The 22,259-nt window shown below is 37.4% G+C and overlaps 1 protein-coding gene across 1 annotated transcript in view; it reads right to left on the bottom strand.

The window, feature by feature from the left end:
* Uvrag (UV radiation resistance associated) overlaps positions 1-22,259 on the bottom strand; it is a 274,073-nt gene that overhangs the window by 73,375 nt on the left and 178,439 nt on the right. The window contains exon 12 of the mRNA XM_013014162.1: positions 1,775-1,853. Within this exon, the coding sequence (XP_012869616.1) occupies positions 1,775-1,853 (79 nt within the window). The remainder of the gene's footprint in view (positions 1-1,774; positions 1,854-22,259) is intronic.

The raw sequence follows: 22,259 nt of genomic DNA, 5'->3' as shown, positions 1-22,259 counted from the left end.
GAGCATTGAATTCTTCTTTCCTGTTGCAGTCAGTCTCTATTTGGTCATGCTCTCAAATCAAGCAGGGCTATTCTCAGCACCTCTTTAAGATATCCTTGAATTCATACTAGGCTTTGGCTGAGAAAGAAGTGACTGTGCCTGTACAGTGTGTGTTGATGTGCATGAATGTTTGGGCATGTGCACACATAGTGTATACATGTGCTTGTGGTTTGCAGCTGAAATTTAAGGGGAAATCCAGGCAAGGGCAAGTTTCACCAAGAAGATTCCAATAGCCTTCCAATATTAGGACTGATGTTCATAGAATGAGGAAAAAAATAAAGTCTGAATTCAGATCAAAACTTAGTTCAGCTAAATGATGCCAGTTTTACTGCCAAATTGGACCCAGTCGTATCCATGGGATCTTTCTACTACGGCTGATCTCACTGGAGATGCTGTCGAATTCATTTACTAATTTACTTGTCTTTCTTAATGCTGTTTTAGTCTGGGCACTACTTGACCAATTCTGTCAGAGCACTGCCTTCTCCTTAGAAAATACAACCATGATCCTAGGCGTGTGAGCTTGACAGCCTTGACATCAAAGCCCCATTCCTTTGGCTATACTATTTATCTGCCAAAAGCAGAAGAGAGTAAGTACTCATGGGAAGAGTGGCTCATGTGAAGGTAAGTCATGCATAGGCCAGAGACGGTGCGCAAGGCTGCTTGCCTGGATCAGAGGACAAGCCGGAACAAAGGAAACTAAAAGTACTATAGTCAAGAGGACTCTGAATTTGGGGTTAGGAAGTAAGTGATTGGTGCAGGGCTACAAACTAGAAATTTGATCCAATTTTAGAAGAAGGATAACAATCTTAATAAAAAACAGATGAAAAAAACCATCATTACATAGCGGTTGGTTAAGGGAAACAAGACAAAGATAACACCATATGGAAGAATAATTTTTGATTGATCACACATAAACAAGAAAATTGTTGAGGAAGACTTTAGATAGAGATGGATGAAAGGAAACTGACAATGCCACAAGCTTTATTACTTCTCTAAAGTGGAAAGGTCTAAGGAGATAACTGATCGTGTTTATAAACAACAGCCACGTTGTGGATTCTCATCCACAGACTATTCTAATTGGAAAGATATTCAAATAAAAAGAAAGCACTGAAGCTGGCCTTCCTTTATAAGTAGAGCCAAATAAGCTAAAGAAATACTGTTACGTATTTCTTTCAGGAAAACACAAACTCAGGCATCTCAAGAGTCTTACTATGGCATGTGGTTAAACATTACTCAAGTGGGGCCCAAAGTGATGTGATGATGAAAGCGCCACAACAATCCAAGATGGGTTGGAAGGAATGTATGTTTGGTCTTTTCCTTTGGGTCTGGATAATGAGGTGAGGAGACCATTAAGGAAGTGCCAAAAGCACTAAACTTTTATTCCTTAAACAACAATGCAATAGGAGTCCCTAGATGTGGTCTACAGAAAGAAAGCTATTATGATTCAAACTGTAGAGCCAAGTGATTATAAAGTCTACACATTCAAGCACAAGGCTACCAGCAAGTATGAACACAGTGGTTAGCTTCTAACTACTGCTTCTAGTGGTTAGCAGGAGGTTTCCAAACTGTACCTGCTGCCTCTTTATGGTCATTACAATGGCACAGAAATTGATTATGATCATAAAATAATTTTGCATTATTCAGGTAACTGGTTAAATAAGAAGGTTCACTATAATACTTATTTAGGAAGATAGCCAATAATTCAAGGAAGTAGAAGTGAAGAACAGCTACTTACCTGTGCTATGTTTTTGTTCAGAAGATAGACACCATAATCAAACTGTAACTTCTCCCCTCCTTTTGGATATAGTGGAAACCTAAGGAATGAAAAATGACAAGTTTTCTAAAAGTGAGCAAATACAATCTCCAAGTTGTTGACAGAGACTGAAGTTTTCTTAGGTATTCCACAAACGTCTCAACATTGGACTAACGCACTACAGTCTACTAACATTTTTCTAATAGGAGTCAAGTCAGATTGGTTGCTTCCTTTCAAGGGAAAACTGAATAGGAGTTGATCCACCAATTAGAAGAAGTTGAGGCGGGCTGGGAAGGTGGCTCAGTGGTAGAGCGCTTGCCTTGCATGCCTGAGGCCCTGGGTTCGATTCCTCAGCACCACATAAGAAAAAAGCCGGAAGTGGCACTGTGGCTCAAGTGGTAGAGTGCTAGCCTTGAGCTGAAGAGCTGGGGGACAGCGCCCAGCCCCAGAGTTCAGGCCCTACGACCGGACCCAAAAAAAAAAAAAAGAAAAAAAGGAGAGGCATTGCTTCCTATTTATTTATATGTCATAAACTTGACACCTTAAGATTAAGAGTCCCCCCTCCCAAACATTCCTGCTAGTATCTTGTATTTGATATTTCAACTTTTATGAAATGGGAGAAGGAGATTCAAGGAATAACAGTTAGGGGAAAGAAAATCAATTTAAAATGCAACATACAAGTGGGGACCAAAAAGACAATAGGGGAAGAATGTGACCAGAGTATATTATGCATATGTATAACATATCAACATGGAACTCATCATTTTATAAGATCAATATATTACTAATAAAAACAAGAAAACAAGAAATATATGAGACTTTTGTTTCTCTTAACGTGGCCAGTCAAATTAGTGCTATATGAGCTAAAAATCATTAAAACATTTGTCACATTTATAGGGATGACTATGTGGATATGACATTGCCACAGCAACATGTTCGTTTATACCTTAAAACTCTCATGAACATAACAGAGGCATGATATCTTTATCTATATAAAGAGGAGGAGTTGCTTTAGGAGAAGAACTTGCCTCACTATTTTCCTTTTATCATTTCTATAACTGAAGAATAAAAGGTTAGCACATATGTAGATTCTAGTCATTTACTTCTTATTCTCAAGATTAGGTCATTTATTCTTATTCTCAAGATCAAGTATAATAACCAGAAACAGATTTCTCTACAAAAGATCAATAATAACTGAGATAGGATCATGAATGTCATCTCCCTTAGCTTTGAAATATACAATTACTCTCAGGAATAAAGTTATTTTGGAAATGGAGCTGTGGCTCAAAGTGGTAGAGTGCTAACCTTGAGCACAAAGCTCAGGAATAGCCCCCAGGCCCTTAATTCAAGCCCAGGGACTGGTGCACCCTCCAACCCCCAAGATTAAAATAATCTTATAGAAATGGCTGGTAAGTGACAATTACTAGATAACCTTCCTTTAAATTGTCTTAATTGAAAGCAAGGAGGACAACATTTTGGGGGGACATCAAAGAAAAATAGAATTTAAAACTTCATGTTAAAGTCTCAAGAGTTGCTGGTTTTGTAGTATCTAAAAGGTAAATTTGTTGTGTATAAAATTATAAGCATTTAGGAGTGAGCAAGATTATGAACTAAAAAAATCAACTAGAGGAAACCAAACATTTAAGATGCCTATCAAGAAGATATAGCTTTCTATTTAATTGAAACAGTAAAAAATAAAGTAGAAGGATATGGGGTCTGGGTCCCAAACAGAGATGAAAACTGAAAGCAATGTAAATTCAGGAAAAGCAAAATGCATCATCAGGCTTTTGCAAAGTATCTGGGAATCATTCAAACTCATACGGGGTCTTGTGCAAAGAAACTTCATATTTGCAAAGACACAACAAGGCACTTTAGACAGATGTACTAGAGTCCTGAAACTCTGTACTGTGTAGTTATTTTATAAGACATCCCATAGCTCTCCAAACCCAAAGCAATCTCGATCTTCACGTTAATAAATCTAGAAATTTGTTTTATATATTTAAAGGGTAAATTGAAATCAACACACATTGAAAACCAAACCTTTACATTTATAAAAAAAATGTGTCTGAAAACATTTGACTTTATTATGACTTCATCAGGACTTCTTTATGGAAAGAGCCACAAGGTACATGTGTAACATTAAAACAAACTGGAGAGTGATTCAAGGTTCAAACATGGTTCAAACATGGCGATGCTAAGACAGATCAAGTATTAGGATACAGCTCACATGTTGTGCTGCTTTCAAATTGTCTTCGAGTTGAAGGGTTAATAGTTTATAACTATCACACATTCATCTTACTTTAAAAAGGCACATGAGTTTATAGGTCTATTAAGCAATTTAGAAAAATGGAATTTATTTTAGAGAGTAAAACAATACCATCAGATGCAAGATATAAATCAAAGGTATTTTATTTCAGTTAGTGATGAGGAAATACGTTAGCTTAGATAAGAATATGCCATTCAAGTTCAATCAAGAGAAAGATTCTTAATACCACAAACAGAGCTCATTAAAGGCTAGTATCTCCCTAAGTAACTGTAGGATTAATTATGCACTTCCTATTCAATGCACTCAAAGTAACTTGTTAATGTAATAATTAATGGCAAATATTTAAAAAATTCAATTCAGTTTCCAAATTCACTGTGCATGATGAAAATCACAGAAATAGAAGCAATGAACAAATTATGTTGGGAAAGAATTCTGAGGCCTTCTGTCACTGCTGCCTCTGACAAGGGTGGTGGGAAAACCAGTGGGGAACTGGAGCCCTTCAGCCTTAATTCCTGGAGCTCACTTAAAAAAATAATGTATTAGCTTGGGCACTGATGGCTCATGCCTATAATCTTAGCTACTCAAGAGGCTGAGATCTGAGAATCCTGGTTCGAAGTGAAGCCAGGCAGGAAAGTCCATGAGACTTGTATCTTCAATAAACCACTTAGAAAAAACCAGAAGGGTGCAGTGTCTCAAGTGGTAGAGTGCTAGTTTTGAGTATAAAGAGGCTCAGGGATAACACCCAGGCTCTGACATCAAGCTGCAGGACCAGCAAAAAATAAATAAAATACAATAAATATATGTAATAAATTATATATATATATATAAATATTTAAGTAGTTCCACAAAGGAGTTACCAATGCCTCTTGATGTCACCCTTTTCATCATTCTCTTCCATCCTTCCATCCTAACCCTTCCCCTCAATTTTCTTAATTTCAAAAGGTATGCACTAAATGTTATTATTGCATTCTCCCTCCCCACTCCTCTCTTCATTTCTTTCCCACCTCCCCTTGACACACTCCCACCTTTCAAGTGCAAGGTTTTGGGTATTAATTTTAGATTTTGTTCATTTTTCTAAGGAATTACACTGTTTGAACACTCCCCTGAAAATATATTGGTATTTGTATGTACTTGCACACAACTTCAATGTGTTTACTTGTACATTTATAAATTAGTTCTAGCTTTCACATGAGAGAAAACATACATGCTTTGTTTCTCTGGGCCTGATTACTTAACATAATTTTTTCCAGGTCTATACATTTCTTTGCAAATGATGTAATATCATTCTTCCTAATGGATGAGTCAAATTCCACTGTGTATATGTACCTCATTTTCTTGATACAATTGTTTACTGGAGACATTTGGACTGTCTATACTTTGTCTATGGTGAACAGTGCAGCAATGAATGTGGTTGTACAAGTGACTTTACTGTATCCTGATTAATAATCTCTTGGATAAGTGCCCAAGAGTGGTATTGCTGGATCATAGGGTAGTTTTGTGCTTAGTTCTGGGAGGAACTATGGAGCCCACTTTTGTCTACTGCAAATGTCTTATCTCTATGAACTCTCAAATTGGCCCAGGTCAGTTTGTCTCAGTTTGCAATTTTGTACTTTAATTTACTGTTGACTCCAATGAGACAGAAATAAGTTTTACTTCATTCTTCTTTTGCCTTGCTAGTCTTCTTGTCTAGCACTGTTATTGTCACTCAATAAATAGTTTTTGAATTAAAAAAATAGATGTGTGAATAAGATTTGGAGCTCTTTAGTACCTAGCAAATTCAATCTGAGTAAAGAATTATGATATGACTCCTACAAATGCTAATGTGATCCCAGGCTGAATGAGCCAAAACAGAGCATCTGAGTTTGGGAATGTGTGAGTGACAACTACTTCTTACCAGTACTATTATTTAAAAGAAAATGGTTTGCTTTGGTCATTTATTACTTAGTGAGGAAAAGAGACACAACCTTGTGTCTTCAAAGATCAACTCTGTTCTTTCTGATATAGACTGAGGACAATGAGTGGACAAGAGCCACTGGTGACTGAATGAACCAGACAATGGACAAAGGTTGAATGGAGCCCTCTAAAATATGTGAATATGATCTTATTTGGAAAAGGGTATAAAGTATTCAAGGATCCTTATCCAGAAAGTGCCAGGCAGAGGAGAGGTAGAAAGGTCATGTAAAGGTGGAGGCAGAAATTAGATTATGTAGATATAAACCAGAAAACGCCTAGAGACACTGGGTGGACCTGATGACACCTTAATTTTGGACTTGTGGCTTCCATGAGGGAATACATTTCTGTTTTTTTGTGTTTTTGGGGGGTGGTAAAAGTGGTGGTGGTATTATTGGTGGTGGTGGTGTCAATACTTAAACTTAGTGCCTCAGGTTCTCATCTGGCTTTTTTGTTCAAGGCTAGCAACTCTACCACTGAAGCCACAGCTTCACTTCCAACATTTGCTGGTTAACTGTAAATAAGTCATTTACTTTATCTGCCTAGGCTGGCTTTGAACCAGGATCCTCAGATCTCAACCTCTGGAGCAGCTAGGATTACAGATGTAAGTGACTGGCATCTTGTTCACGTTTTTTGTTGTTTAGAACCATCAAATGCGCAGCAATTCATCACATCCTAGAAATTAGCATAGGAGGAACAAACTGTGATTTTCACTGACTGAATGAGACATACTATTTCCTCCAATGCTAACACTGTATAATTCTCAATGCTAAGATTCTATAATTCTCAATGTTTAAAAATAAACACACTGTTTATCATTTTGCTTTTCCTTTGGAAACCAAGAAAACATTTCAAAGCTACACTGCTGACAGGCCATCATGATAGGCATCAGCCAAGTAGACCTACTGAGTACTAGTAGGTGGAGGGTCAGAAAAAGAAATTTGTACATATGGACTGAAGGTAACAATATTTTTTCTAAGTTCATATATACATAAAACAACCACAACTATATAAAGCATGAAGACCATATGACACTCAACTAGGAAAAATAATTGTAAGAGAAACTGATTAGGCATGGTAGTATATTCCTATGATTCCAAAATTTGGGAGATGTAGGCAGGAGGATTATGAGTTTTTAGCCAGCTTATACTCATAGTGAAATCTTGCCCTAAAACAACAACAGCTAGGTGCTGGTTGGTGGCTCATACTTGTAATCCTAGTTACTCAGGAAGCTGAGATCTGAGGATTGCAGCTCACAGCTAGCCCAGGCAAGAATGTCCTTGAGACTCTTACCTCCAACTAACTATATACCTTCCCCCCCAAAAAAGGCTGGAAATAGAGCTGTGGGTCAAATGGTAGAGGTCTAGCCTTGAGCCAAGAAGCTCAGGGTCAGAGTTCAAGCCTCAGGACCTACACCCCAAACCCCCAAATCCACAATAATACAAACAAGAACAAAACAAACAAGAAAAGGTGGTGGGGGCTCCCCGAAATTTTGACTCCTTTTACTTAAAAACAAAAAACAATGATTATAAACACTCCCTTCTCCCACTTAACTCCTGCATTTTTTGCAAAGGACTCTAAGTTGGTGACAGTTTCCTGCTTGTTCCCTTCACAGCCTCACACAGAGGCTGGGTTCTTTGAATTTTTTTTTTGTAAAGGTGATATACAGAGGGTTTACAGTTACATAAGTAAGGAAGTGAGTGCAATATTGCACATAAAAAGATCATTTCTGTGTACTGTGTTTGTAGAAATGTGATGACACTTAGTACGTTCTGAGGACATAACTTTACCTCATACAGAACACATTTCCCATCCAAGTTAGCTTTCTGCTAAAACTTTTCTCATTTAGTTACTGGGACTTGCAGTGACCTTGTTTTTACTCAAAGCCTTTCACACACAGTGACTGACCCAGCTGTCAGTCATTTTCCCTTGGAAACATTCTTATCTCCCCATTCCCACTGCCTCTCTGGATAATTCTTTGTCAGGGGTGGGGGATTTCCTGTGCATTGTAGGATGTTTAGCATGAAAATATCTCTGTCCTCTACCCATTAAAAGCCAACAGCACCCCATTCTTGTAACACTTGGCATGTCTCCAGACATTGCCAAATGTTGCCTGAGTGGGAAGGGAGGTGGATAAAACTCTCCGGTTGAAAACCACTAGTTTAAGTGTAAAGACTTACAACTGAGTATTACTATAATAGCCTTCCTGTTAGCATCTTCAGTGTCCAACCCCTTTCCATGCTTCTGACAGATTGAGCTAGGCCAGTCTTAGTAGGTTTTTTTTAATTAAAAATTTATTAATTTAAAAAATGATCATTTTATTATCTTTAAGTAGCTGTACAAAGGGGTTACCATTCGACATGATAGTTTATAAGTACAATGCATGTTGATCAATATCACTCCTTCCATCATGCATCCCCATCTCTCCCAATCCCATTGAGCCCTTCAAATTACCTGGCTCAATTTTCACAGGTGTACATTGAATATTTTGACCTATTGCTCCTCCCTCCATTCATCTGTCCTGCCTTTCTTGATATCCCCTCCTCTAAACACATTTTAATTTTTTAAGATATATATAATTTTTTACTTAGTAGGTTTTTAAAATGGTTTTACAAAGAAGACTATAGGGTCTTTTGAGCCTCAAGCCCCACAACTTCCTTGTTACATGAACTTGAGTAAATTCCAACAGTTGTAACACTGAGCTCTCAAACTGTATTGCACAGAAACTACCATCTTTCCTGTCTCATTCATCCATCTCTTTTTTTAGGTCTGACACTGATACTCAAACTCAGTACCTGATGTTTATTTATTTATTTATTTATTTATTTATTTATTCCAAATCTACTCTGTGAGGACAAAAAAAAATCAGACTGAGAAAGTCCACTCAAACTGCACTGCATGCTGTAGACAGAACTTATTTTCCCTTTAGACCTGGTGTCATATCACTTCTCAGTCCTGCTGCCTAGAAATTCTGAATCTTCTGTTTAGCTTTCAAGGTCTAAATGGCCTGGTCTGTCTCCCTAATCATCTGCTGCCTTTTACTCAACTGGTGTCATCCTCAGTGTCATGATCAAACCAACTCCATTATCCCTGGAGATGGCTGCCTTCCTTTCCTTCCTATCTAAATACAGAAGATACAGTTCAAGTCACCACATTAATCCTCTCTGACCATTCCAGGCCTCAACTGATTTTTTTTCCTTGACCTTCTGGTTACCAATTTAGTGACTAGAGATTAGTTGCTAATTATTTCCCTAACAGTTTGACTCCAGTAACAGTGCAGGAACTCCCCTACACTTGACAATTCGTGAGCGCACCATTCTTGTTCTGGTTGCTTCATGCTTTATTTAAGGAGAATGTCATGTTTAAAGATATCAGAACATAAAATGCTTTTGTTTTGTTGCTTCCCTTGATGTTGGTCCTGGGGTTTGAACTCAGGGGGTCCAGGTTCTGTCCTTGAGCTTTTTTTGCTCATAGCTAACAATCTACCATTTGAGCCCCAGCTTCACTTTTGGCTTTTTTGACAGTTAATTTAAGGTAAGAATCCCAAACTTACTTGCCCAGGCTGGCTTTGAATTGTGATCCTCAGCTCTCAGCCTCCTGAGTAGCTAGGAGAATAGGTTGAGCCACTGGTGCCCACCCATAAAACTCATTTTAAAAGGATTTTTTTCAAAAGTTTCCTTCAAATCAACTCTACTAAATTGCAAGTTAACTTGGGTATGCTTGGGGATTCAGAAATTAGGCTAGATTCATACATTGACATCTATCTGACTCTCACTGCATAAAGTCTAGAAAACCAGTAGTGGGGGATAGTCTACCATTAAGTGAAATAGTTATTGGCTTTCTAACTAAGGCTACCTGGATTCCAAAGTAGCAGCTTAAAAATACAAAGCCAGCCAGCAAGCAAACAAACAATAAATCCTATTCCACCTTCCAGGGAAGACAAAAAAATTGTGAAAAATTTTGGAAATGTAGAATGCCACTAGTATGCCCCTAACCTTTACCCAGTGATGAAGAATGGGTTCTGTTCACAGATAACTAATAAACTGACACATTTAAACTGAAGATCCATCCTAAAATAACTTAGCTTCCCAACGTGAATAAAAATAAAGAACTTGGCAATAAAGGTTACATTTTATTCTGTCATAACGAACAAAAAAAGAAAACTCTCCTAAGTTATATACTATCTCTGAAGCTTCAACTATAACTCACTACAAGTAGACAATAAGACAATAATGCACTAAAACCAAATGCAGATCATACATAGAAAATAGCTAGCTGTGGGGTTTCACTAGGGATTGTGAAAATATTTGAGCATCTGTTCCTATGTTAAAAAGTTACATTTATTAACTAGCCCAAAATGTAGGCTTTAAACATCAAGTCATTTTAAAAGAACATTTCAATTTTCATTTGCCATCTGCTATTCTAACTGCATTCAAATATATTTTCAAGTTTCAATTCTTCGGTTTAAAATTTTACTCTAAGGACCATTTAACATTCCCATGTAAGTGATAATCTCATTTTAAGCATGATAATCAACTTAAAGTAGCAGAGAATGTAATAGATACTCACCGATCTGGGCTAACATTACAGTTATAAAGAGTATAACTGTATAAAGGTCACCTTTCCCCTTATTCCCTAAAGCCAAAAAAAATCAGATCTGATCATAGCACTCATTCTCCCACATATAGCCATGGAAAAACTTTCCCTACTACATTTGGAATAAAATTTAATCTACATAGAATAGTATACAGGGCCCTCATAGTCTGATTCACTGCTACCTCTTAAATTTATATTATATAAATTTCCCTTGCACTCTTGAAGGCTCAAGTCAGGCTGGCTCTTCTTTCTAAACATGCCAAATCTGTCCCTACTTTGGGGCTTTTGAACTTGCTGTTCCTTATTATTTTAGTTCTTTGTCTTAAAATCTTCACAAAGCTGACATCCTGTTGCCATTGGGCCACTGATTAAAGTCACCTGTAGAGAAACCATTTCAGACCACTCAATCTAAAATGGTTCCTTAGAAACACTCCGATGGACACAAGAGACTAAGACTGGCCAGGTGTAGTGATCAATTTTAATATCACACACAAAAGAACTAAGTAGATATGATATGTTTCCAGATGTGATACACTAGGAAGCATTAGGAATGCCTATGAGAATATGATCATTGAGATTTTTATCTCAGGAAACTCAGGGGAAAGTGAAATATGTGGGATGATAACAAGAGAACGCAATCAGCAAAATCCAAAATGTGGGAAACTCTATGGGGAATCTGTAAATTTAGTTCCTTTAACAAGTAAAAAAAAATGAAAAAAAAAAAGAGACTTCTGAGCTCATATACATTGTCTGGGCAGTATAAAATGTAAATGTTATGGAAAAAAAGATGGAATTGTTGCTTACAGAATCAGACAAACGTGTCACACAATGGAGCAATTCTAACAAATGAATTCTAAAAAGTGAATATAAGAAAAACAAAAACATTTGTACACCAAAAAATTGTGTACAGAAATGTTCATAGCACCTTTGTTCTCAATAGTAAAAAACTAAAAACAACTTCAACATTTACCCTTAGGGAAATGGATAAACAAAATGGCATATTCAAGCAGTGGAATACTTCTCCATAAAAGGAAATAAAATACTGGCATGCAACAGCATGAATGAACCTACAAATATGCCAAGTGACAGAAAAAGTATTATACAAAAGTTTGTATCATGTGTTCTCCTTTGTGTGAAGTTCTAGGACTGATAACAATGAATATTTAGCTGACCTTTGTGTTAAGTTCTAGAACAAGCAAAATGAATCTATGGCCAAACAGTGATTGCCTGGGACTAGGAAGATGGTTATTTATGAGAAAGGAGACAGAGGAACATTTTTGAGGAGATTTAATATTCTGTATCTGAATAGAAATTTGATTGCATGGATATTTGCCTCTGAGAGAACTCATAGAATGATTCAAGATTGCTACATTTCACCATATGTGAATTTTACTTCAAAAGAAAAAGAGAGGGAGGGAGGGAGGAGTTGGGGAGGTGGGAGGGAAGGGATTGTAGGGGAAAAACAAAGGAGGAGGTAACAATGCTCAATAGGAAATGTACTCATTACCTTACTCATATAACTGTAACCTCTCTGTACAAAGAAAAGAAAAGAAAAGAAAAAGAATAATAAATACAGAGTACTACAGTTAAGCACATGCATGATAAAGTATTGGGAGGAAGTATAACAGTATCTGCAACTTAACTGAAATGCATCAAAATAAATGGGTTGATAAACAGAAGTGGGATAAATGAAAAGATAAATAACAATGCAAATATACAGTAAAATGTTCACTGTGTGTATGCACTATAGAATTCATTCAATTCTTCTGTATGTTCAGAAATTTTCAAAATAAAATCTTCCGATCAATTGTAAATAAGCCAACAAAAGGTTTGGCTAGTAGTAAATGCAAAGAGAAAAATAAAATAGTATGATAGAGAATGGCATTTTCCAACTTTTGATACCATACTACTTTGTCAGTAAAAGACTGCAAACATATATACCATTTATATATATAATAAATGTTGAATGTTACTAATTATTATGTAAGTACTATTGAATAAATAGAAAATATAAACAAAGTAGAAAATTAAGATGACGATATAATAAATAGCAAAGGAAAATGCCTTTTAGACTTAAGGAGGGTCAGATGTGACGGCTCATGCCTGTAATCCCAGCTACATGGAGGCAGAGGTAGTAGGATCATAATCTGAGGGTAGGCAAAAGTGTGAGACCCTTTCTGAAAACTAAACTAAAGCAAAAAGGGCTGGGAGCATGGCTTAAGTGGTATAGTAATGGTATAGTGTCTGCCAAGCAAGCACAAGGCCTTGAGTTCAAGCCTCAGTATGCCCACCCCCCCCCAAAATAAGAGATTTTAGCAACTAAGGAACTATGAGGACTTACTTGGACGCTGATTTGAAAAAAAAATCATAGTTATGAAACCAAGTTATGAAACAGCCTGTTTTCAAAACTATGAGTTTCTAGGTAGTTATTTAATGACATTAAGAAAATATTTAAGGTGTGATACTAATATAATTGTTAAAACATATCTTTCAGAGAGATACTGACTGAAGATTTATGGAATAGGATGTTATAACATTGTTATTCACATAAAAATAATCTACTGGACAAAGACAGCAACAGAGACAGAGATAAAATAAGATTAATTATAGTTTCTCATTATTAAAGCTGAGTTTATAGGGTATGTTATACTATTTTTTCCAGTTTTGCATATGCTTAAAATTTTCCATACTAAAAATTTAATTAAAAAGAAACAAAAAAGAAAACGATAGCTCTGTAGTCTCTATCTTATCATCTGCTTCTCATTTGTTTTGGGTCTGTTTCCTCAAACCAGAAAATTAAGTCCAAGAAGATACAGATTTTTATCTGTGTTGTTTACTATTGTGTTTCCAGTATTTAGAACATTGTCTGTTGTAGTATAGAACTTCAATAAATGTTGTTGGATAAATCAAGGCATCAAAAGCCATTTATACCATAATTATCTCCTGTACTATATCATTCTCTTTCTCCTAAATTTCATAATTATATTTCTAATCGCATACCGGATATCTTCTTCTAAGTGTCCCATAAACATTTCAAATTCTCCATGTTCAAAGTCAAGAGTATTATCTTATCCTTCAGATCTGCCCTGCACTCACTAATCAAAGAGCTGGAATAGCTACACTAATATTAAATCCACTTTTTTTTTTTCCATTCACTCATATGTTCAAGCTAGAAATGTTTCTCAAGAATGACCTTTTCTTTATTCTCACTACATTAATTTTTACTCATCCTTAAAGAATCAACGCAGAAATCATTTACTCTGGGAAGCCTTCTCTGATATCCTTCCTTAATGTTGGAAGCTGAGCTAAGTAAGGGCTTTTCCATATTGGTGTTCCTGCAGCACCTTGTGAGTAGTTATTCCCATACCTTAGAATAAAATAACCAGTTTTTACATGTCTATCTTAAATCTTACTGTTCGGAACCCATCATACACTTCCTTACTCTAATTTGTACTGAATACAGAAATGTGAAATCATCCTTGATGTTTCTCTTCTATATCTAATTGATCAGTAAACCCCACTTAGAAATTAACAAACTCAAAACAATGGCCAGGAACTGCTTTGTAAGCAGATAGGTAGGAGGAACCAGAGATAAGATTAACCAATCATAAACAGCTTCCTAGAGGTAGAAATTTTAAAAGTATGAAAAAAGTACAGTAAAAAATTGGACAGTTAGGGGCTGGGAAGGTGGCTCAGTGGTAGAGTGCTTGCCTTGCATGCATGAGGCCCTGGGTTTGATTCCTCAGCACCACATAAGCAAAAAGAAAAAAGCCGTAAGTGGCACTGTGGCTCAAGTGGTAGAGCGCTAGCCTTGAGCTGAAGAGCTGGGGGACAGCGCCCAGGCCCAGAGTTCAGGCCCCACGACCAGACTAAAAAAACAAAAAAAATTGGACAGTTAGATAAAAGATCATATGAAATTATAATAAAAGAATTGATTTCAACAAATAATTTTGCATTTTGTAGCAGAGCCCCTGTTGAGCATTCACTGGGCAAATAAGACAGAAATCCCCCTTTTTTTTGTTCATTTACTCACCAAATACACAATGTACTCATGGTGTGCTCAGCACTGTTCTGAGTACTGAGCTTAAACTGAACAAAAACACAAATTCTGTTCTCAAGAAATTAATTTCAATGAATAGACATTACAATCAAGAGAAGATTTGCTAAGAAGGTGACTTTTGAATAAAACCATGTAAGGAAGGGAAAGAAACTCTATGGAAGAATGTTAGGCTGGAAGAACATAAAGTACAAAAGTCCTGAGACAGGAAGGCCTGGTATGTTCATGTTTGAAGGTATGTAAGGAAGTCAGGATGAGGAAGAGTGAAGAAAAGGAATAGGAGATGAGATCAGCAAGTGCCCAGGCCCAGAGTTCAAGCCCCGGGCAGGCAAAAAGAGTCCAGTAGAGCACAGACATCACTTCTGTAATCTCATTAGCAAATATGTAATTTATATGTACTCTGAAGAAAAGGCACACTATCTCAGAAAAGAATGAGGACTTCTGAGACACAGTGTCTAGATGATATCTCAAGATGTGTAAGACACTATGTTGAAAAGGAACTTTACAACTTCCATGGGGGCAGGAGGGATAGCTGTGGAGGTGGGAGGATAGGGGAAAAACAAAGGAGGCGGCAACAATGCTCAGTAGGAAATACACTCATTACCTTGCTCATGTAACTGTAACCCCCCCTGTACAGTATTTTTACAAAAAAAATACAAAAATGCAACAAAAAAGAAAACAAACAACATATGTTGATGAGGATTAGGTGAAAGGTGCCTTATACACTGCTGGTGGGAATGCACATGAGTGCAACCATTAGAGAAATCAGTATGGAAGTTCCTAAAAAAACTAAAAATAGAACTACCATTTGTTCCAACAATACAACTCCTGGGCATATATACCTGAAGAACTCTAAGTTAGCATACAGTAGAAGTAATTGCAGGGCTGGGAAGGTGGCTCAGTGGTAGAGTGCTTGCCTTGCATGCATGAGGCCCTGAGTTCGATTCCTCAGCACCACATAAGCAGAAAAAGCTGGAAGTGGCACTGCTCTGTCTCAAGTGGTAGAGTGCTAGCTTTTAGCTGAAGAGCTGAGGGACAGCGCCCAGGCCCACATCAGGCCCCACAACCAACAACAACAAAAAAAGTAACTGCACACGGGTGTCTTTTGTAGAACTGATTACCATAGTCAAGTTATTGGATCAGTATAAGTGTCAGTCAATGGATGATTGGTTTACACAATGGAGTGTTATTCAACCATAAAGAAGAATGAAAGAAACCCTATCATTTGTGGAAGATATATGGAAGTGGAGATCAATGTGTCAAGGAAAATAATTAGAAATCAGAAAGACAAATACTCCATATATTCTCAGATGCAGAATGTAGATTTTTTTTTAAAAAAATATGAAAACAGAAGGGCCAATTATTTGAAAAGAGGAAGGAGAGAAAGGGAGAGGGGGCAAGAAAGGATAATGAGAAGAGAAATAGACTATGATCACATTGGAGTTATGCACGAAAATGTCATAATGTAACTCATTTTGTACAACTAATATTGTAAAACTAATAAAATGACTTTAAAAAGATTTTCATCAGAATACTTTTTGCCAATATTAGATATATTTTTAGACAGAGCTGTACCAAAGAGAATGGAATTTTAGAGAAATAAAATGCCACATAATTCTAATAAGAAGGTAAAAAAAAAAAAAAACTTTTTTCCCCTGGTTCTGGGGCTTGAATTCAGGGTCTAGGCACTGTCCCTGAGCTTTTTTGCTCATGGCTAGCACTCTACCACTTGAACCACAGCTCTACTTCCAGCTGCATCGCGATTAATTGGTGATAAAAATCTCACAGACTCTCCTGCATGGCTGGCTTTGAATTGTGATCCTCAAATCTCAGTTTCCTGAGTAGCTAGGATTATAGGCACTTGTCTTAACTGGCATTTGTCTTAACTGACACCTGTTAAGGTTGGTTAATTGTAGGGTTAAAGAAATTGTTAAAAGAATTCAGTTCATCTTCCTATAGGAATCTCCAATATTCCACACCTTTTTGTAACTATTGAAAATCAGTCTATAGACCAATTTCAGTAGCCCAATTAAAGGATGGAAAACATGATTTTAAAACATGATTTTAGTTTGTAAAACTAAAAATTCTGCCAAAAAAATTTCACATTCCACAACACTAACAGCCATTCTGAATTTGCCTGGTGTTTAACAGCACCTGTTTCCCACAAAAACCCATGAATGTTAAAAAAAAATACACTTAGTAAAAAACCCCTACAATTGAAGCATGCAAGGTACATAAATACTTGGTAATACCAGAAGATATTTGCATCTGGAACATAAGTTTGGAAGAAAAATATTCACCATTTTACATTTCTAAAGACAACTCTTCACAGTGTGTGTATGTTTAAATAAATCCACATGCCTCATGATATACTCACCATAAGCCACTTCCTTACATATGTGCTTCATTTTGGGGGGGGGGTGGTCGGTCGTGGGGATTGAACTCTGGGCCTGGGTGTTGTCCCTCAACTCTTCAGCTCAAGACAAGCACTCTACCACTTGAGCCACAGCACCACTTCCTGTTTTCTGGTGGTTAATTGGAGATAAGAGTCTTATGGACTTTCCTTCCTGGGCTGGCTTTGAACTGCAATCCTCAGATCTCAGCTTCCTGAGTAGCTAGGATTACAGCCGGTGCCCAGCAAAATGCTTTATTCTTTATGGTCAGGTTTTTTATTTAATATCCACTTTAGCACAGAGGAGGAACAAAATATAAGAAGAGATCTAGTAAATTAAGGTTTTGAAGGCAGCTGCTTTGTTTTTTACTTGGGTGTGGATGTATCTCCCAAACTCTATTGGATTAACTATTCCAGTCTGGAAGATTGCTGAAAGAATTCAAACAAGAAAATCTACACTAGACACTATGTTGGAAATAACTATCAACTTGGGGGGAGAGAGAGGGAGCGAAAAAATTGAGAAAAAATGAGGGAGGGGCTAACAGTTCAAAGAAAAATGTACTCATTACCTGACTTATGTAGCTATAACTCCTCTGTATATCACCTTTACAAATTTTTTTTAAAAAAGAAAATCTAGACCCAGCAGTTACTCAATACAGTAGGCATTCAATTATTATTACCTTGTGTTTTATTTCCCACCTCTTTCCCTCCCATTCCTATCAGCTAGCCTCAAGAAGGAATATTTGATTAATTCTGTAGCCTCCTAAAAATCACAAATCCTTTTTAATACTCCTGATACTTTTATGATATTTTATTTTCTCCAGGAGAGTATAATCTCTTTAAGGATATGAGTGTTAAGCTGAGATTCTTATTCACAGTGGGTATCTTAACAAATCTATTGAAATAAATTATTTAATGAATAAACCAGATAACTAGATATCAAATGAGAAATATCAAAGTAAATGCGATAGTCCTGTGGATTATAAAACACAGGAATGTGTGAATGCAGAAACATTTTCATCCTTCATTCTTTCTTGGTTTTCATACATTTTTCCACAACTCTCACTTGCAGAAAGTGTTTTAAGTGAAGTTCACGAACAGAACAGAAACATTCTTTGGTGGGAGAAATGTCCGGGTTTCAAAATAGATTAGCTGGAGGTAAAGCCTTCCAGCACTAAAGAAAAGTCAGTGAGATTGGGCTAGCCCAACAACAATGCCTGTAAGCACTGAATATCTCTGCCAACACTCAATGGGGACCATCAAGCTCACGCCACCTCACCTTACTCCTGCTCCAGGGTCTATCAGTTTTTTCTTCCCATATGCCTTCTCAGAACCCCCTATAATCCTTAAACCCACACCACTCACAAGCTATTCTCATTTCCTTGTTTATTTCTTTGAGTGTCACAGGGCTGTATAAACTATGAGCCCAACTCTTATCAGAACTGAAGAGAAAGAAGTGGCGCTGTGGCTCAAGTGGTAGAGTGCTTGCCTTGAGTTGAAGAGCTTGGGGACAGTGCCCAGGCCAGGCCCAGAGTTCAAGTCCCATGACCAAAAAAAAAAAAAAGATCAGAACTGAAGAAAAGAGGGGGAGAATAAGTCAAGAATCTAATGTAGGGCTGGGAAGGTGGCTCAGTGGTAGAGCGCTTGCCTTGCATGCTTGAGGTCCTGTGTTCGATTCCTCAGCACCACATAAGCAAAAAGAAAAAAGCCAGAAGCGGCGCTGTGGCTCAAGTGGTAGAGCGCTAGCCTTGAGCTGAAGAGCTGAGGGACAGCATCCAGGCCCAGAGTTCAGGCCCACGACTGGACCCCCCCCCCAAAAAAAAGAATCTAATGTAGATCCTACAAAATTAAGAAGAGTGAGAGAAGGGTAGGTAGGGGAGGGATGGTAGAAAATGGTGAAAGGGGTGACGTTGATCAAGACATATTGTATTTATAAACTGCTTTGTTAAATGGCAACTCCTTTGTACAACTACTTAAAGATGAAAAAACAAAACAAAACAAAAACTAGATGCCAATTCCTCAATCAGTATGTTTGGAACATGGTTCTTCATGGAAGAGAGAGAGGAGTAAATGCATAGATGAAATGGGAGAGCTAAAATTCCAATCCACAGCCAACTCCAAAGTCTCACTTTTTGTTCTCTGTTCCCCTCTAGTAAAATTTGTAAATTGGTGCTATTTGTAAATTTTATTTTTGATTTCTATAAAATTTGTTTCTCTTTCCTATGAACTAGATGTTCATACATCAAATTATTACCAAATTCATCAACTGATTTGATAAGCTAGCACTCTGAAAAGTTTTACAACATTTTGGGTTTAGAGCTAAGTCAAAATGGCAGAGATTGTCAACACCAATAACTGTAGGACTGATTAAAGTCCAAAATGTAACTTCTAAAGTCATAGTAATAATATTATACACATTATAACTTTAAAGATTTATATGAATAAAGTGAACAAAAGATCTGACAATAAAGTCTACTTAATTTCACTAAATCAAGTTTTCAATAACTGTACACATAAATCTGTTAACTACTTAAGTTTTAAAGGCTAATTTTAGATGATCTATCATAAAGGCTAAAGACTTTTACCTGCTTTCTGGAATGTCAAAGCTCAAAATTACACACATAAGTTAGCCTAGTCAGTTTTCTAAGCAAAGAGGCTGTCTAGGAATTCATATATTCAGAATATATTTGAGAAAGGAATATTTCAATTATGAAACAGCAAATGGAATCACTTCCCGTCATCATCTTACCCGATTTCAGAGCACAAAAGACAAGTTAAAAGCTCCTAACGTCGTTGTATTAAGTCTGGATGTAACACAATGCAAGGACCATTGATCTGACAGCAACCAATGCAAACATGTAGGATGTCATAATCAATCTGCTTTAATTATCAACAAGTTTTCCCCGTTTCTGACCAGTCATTTAGAGCTGACCTCTGACAAGTACTTACAAGTCATCGAAATCTCATTTTATTTTATAGCCTCATATTTGTTATTGGGCTAATCTTTACCTGTTCTACATCACACAACAGCTCCAATATTTGAATGGCCCCACAATAAATTTCCATGGTCCCCCTGGGTCAGTCAGATGTTAGCTGTTAAGTAAAGCTAAAAGGATCTATGCTTCATAAATTTCCTTCAGGGTCCACATTTGCTCTTACAGGCTAGGCTTTCAAGCCCAAACATCTTTATAGCTATGCACAGTGATTTATTAACTCCTCCTTGTTTTTATCCAAAAAGATCAATCACATATGTATCAATAAGCTGGTGTGCTGGTGACTGCTTTTTATTGTACATATAACCACCTGCCTTTAATACAAGCTTGAAGCTAAGGCTTTTGTAAGCACTTGCTGGATTTTAACAACCTTCACCTGTTTCTAATTTGGAATAAAACATATGGTTTAGCTCTGCCATTTAGTTCTAAGCCAGCCTTTCCTCTTTTGGACCTAACAATATAAAAGAAAACAAATCCAGAGCACAAAACTTTAAATTTGGAGAATGTCACACACACACACACACACACACACACACACACACACACACGCACGCACGCACGCACGCACGCACGCACGCACACACACACACACACACACACACACACAGCGTACTTCTTTGCATAATTACTACTAAGAAGCATTTCCCACAAATAACAGAGAAGTACTTTGTACCAATGAAATTGTTTCATTTCTTTCAAAAAATTAGATGTGCCCTACATCACTCTCAAGGGTTTTAAAAATTGTGTTCCAACTGTAAAAATGACAGTTTAATCTCAGTACCTCAAAAAAAAGATAATAGCGATATCTAGCTGCCTGTGAGGTCAGGGAAGAGAGTTCCTATCTTTATATGCAGGAACTTACATTTGGCCAGGAGAAACAAAGATTTTCTTTTCCCTCCCCTTATCCTTTTCTAAATTAAACTAAAGTTTAAGAGGCAGGGAGCCAGAGGAGGGAGAACAACAATCTAACCCAGCATGGTAAAGTCAATATGAAAATTAAGAGTGTCTGGGTACGAGGGCAGGAGGAGTAAATCCTCAGGAAAAAGTGACTAATAGAAATGTCTAGCAGAAGCACAGAAGTCAGTGCAGCCTCCCACAGCTCTCCCAGACTTCTTTCCTGCACACGTCTCCTCCTCTAGCCACAGGGGACTTAACAAGGCTGGCCACAGCTGGCACTGCACCTCCGATTCAAATTCCCCTTATCCTCTGAGGCCCTGTGCAAATGCTCTGCCTCTTGATACCTAGGACTATAGTCCCTAGTTAGTGTTGAAGTGTTTCCACAGACTGATCAGTAAGCTTTATTTTCAATCACATTTACATGTCTGCTTGTACCAGGTAATGAATAAGTGTTCAGTGCAGTGTATTTAATTCATTTACAAAACTGGCATAAATGGAGCCATGAAAGCATGCTGAAAACCTGTTGTATACATGATTTAAAAAGTCAAAACTGGGGCTGGGAAGGTGGCTCGGTGGTAGAGTGCTTGCCTTGCATGCATGAGGCCTTGGGTTCGGTTCCTCAGCACTACATAAGCAGCATAAAGCCAGAAGTTGCACTGTGGCTCAAGTGATAGAGTGCTAGCCTTGAGCTGAAGAGCTGAGGGACAACGCCCAGGCCCAGAATTCAGGCCCCACAACCGACAAAACAACAACAACAACAAAAAGTCAAAACTGGGCTGGGAAGGTGGCTCAGGGGTAGAGTGCTTGCCTTGCATGTATGAGATTCTGGGTTTGATTCCTCAGCACCACATAAGCAGAAAAAGCTGCAAGTGGCACTGTGGCTCAAGTGGTAGAGTGCTAGCCTTGAGCTGAAGAGCCGAGGGACAGTGCCCAGGCCCAGAGTTCAGGCCCCATGACCAACCCCCCCAAAAAAAGAAATAGAAAAGTCAAAACTGTTCTACAAGTCCAATAATAAAGACACTAGCTCCCATGTTTAATTAGCTAAAATACCTCAGCTTCTACCTTCCATTCCTAGATTCCTGGGCTAATTTCCCCACTGGTATGCCCTCCACCTTTCTACTGAAATATCCTTCCTGTCCTGTTCCTTGATCATATGATTTTAAAAACAATCTATTGAAAACAAACCAAGAAGATGAGAATTTAGCTCTCTTACATATTGCTTCTCTACCGCCTCCACAAATACCTACACTTCCCCTTCCTCTCCTAATCTGAGGAGGGTAAACATCTCAAGGTTCAGTTAAACTAACATGCAACAT

Source organism: Dipodomys ordii, unplaced genomic scaffold (assembly GCF_000151885.1).
Source record: "Dipodomys ordii isolate 6190 unplaced genomic scaffold, Dord_2.0 Scaffold22, whole genome shotgun sequence".
Taxonomy (NCBI): domain Eukaryota; kingdom Metazoa; phylum Chordata; class Mammalia; order Rodentia; family Heteromyidae; genus Dipodomys; species Dipodomys ordii.
The sequence above is the reverse complement of the archived record's forward strand: the minus strand, read 5'-3'. Positions and strand labels throughout refer to the sequence as shown.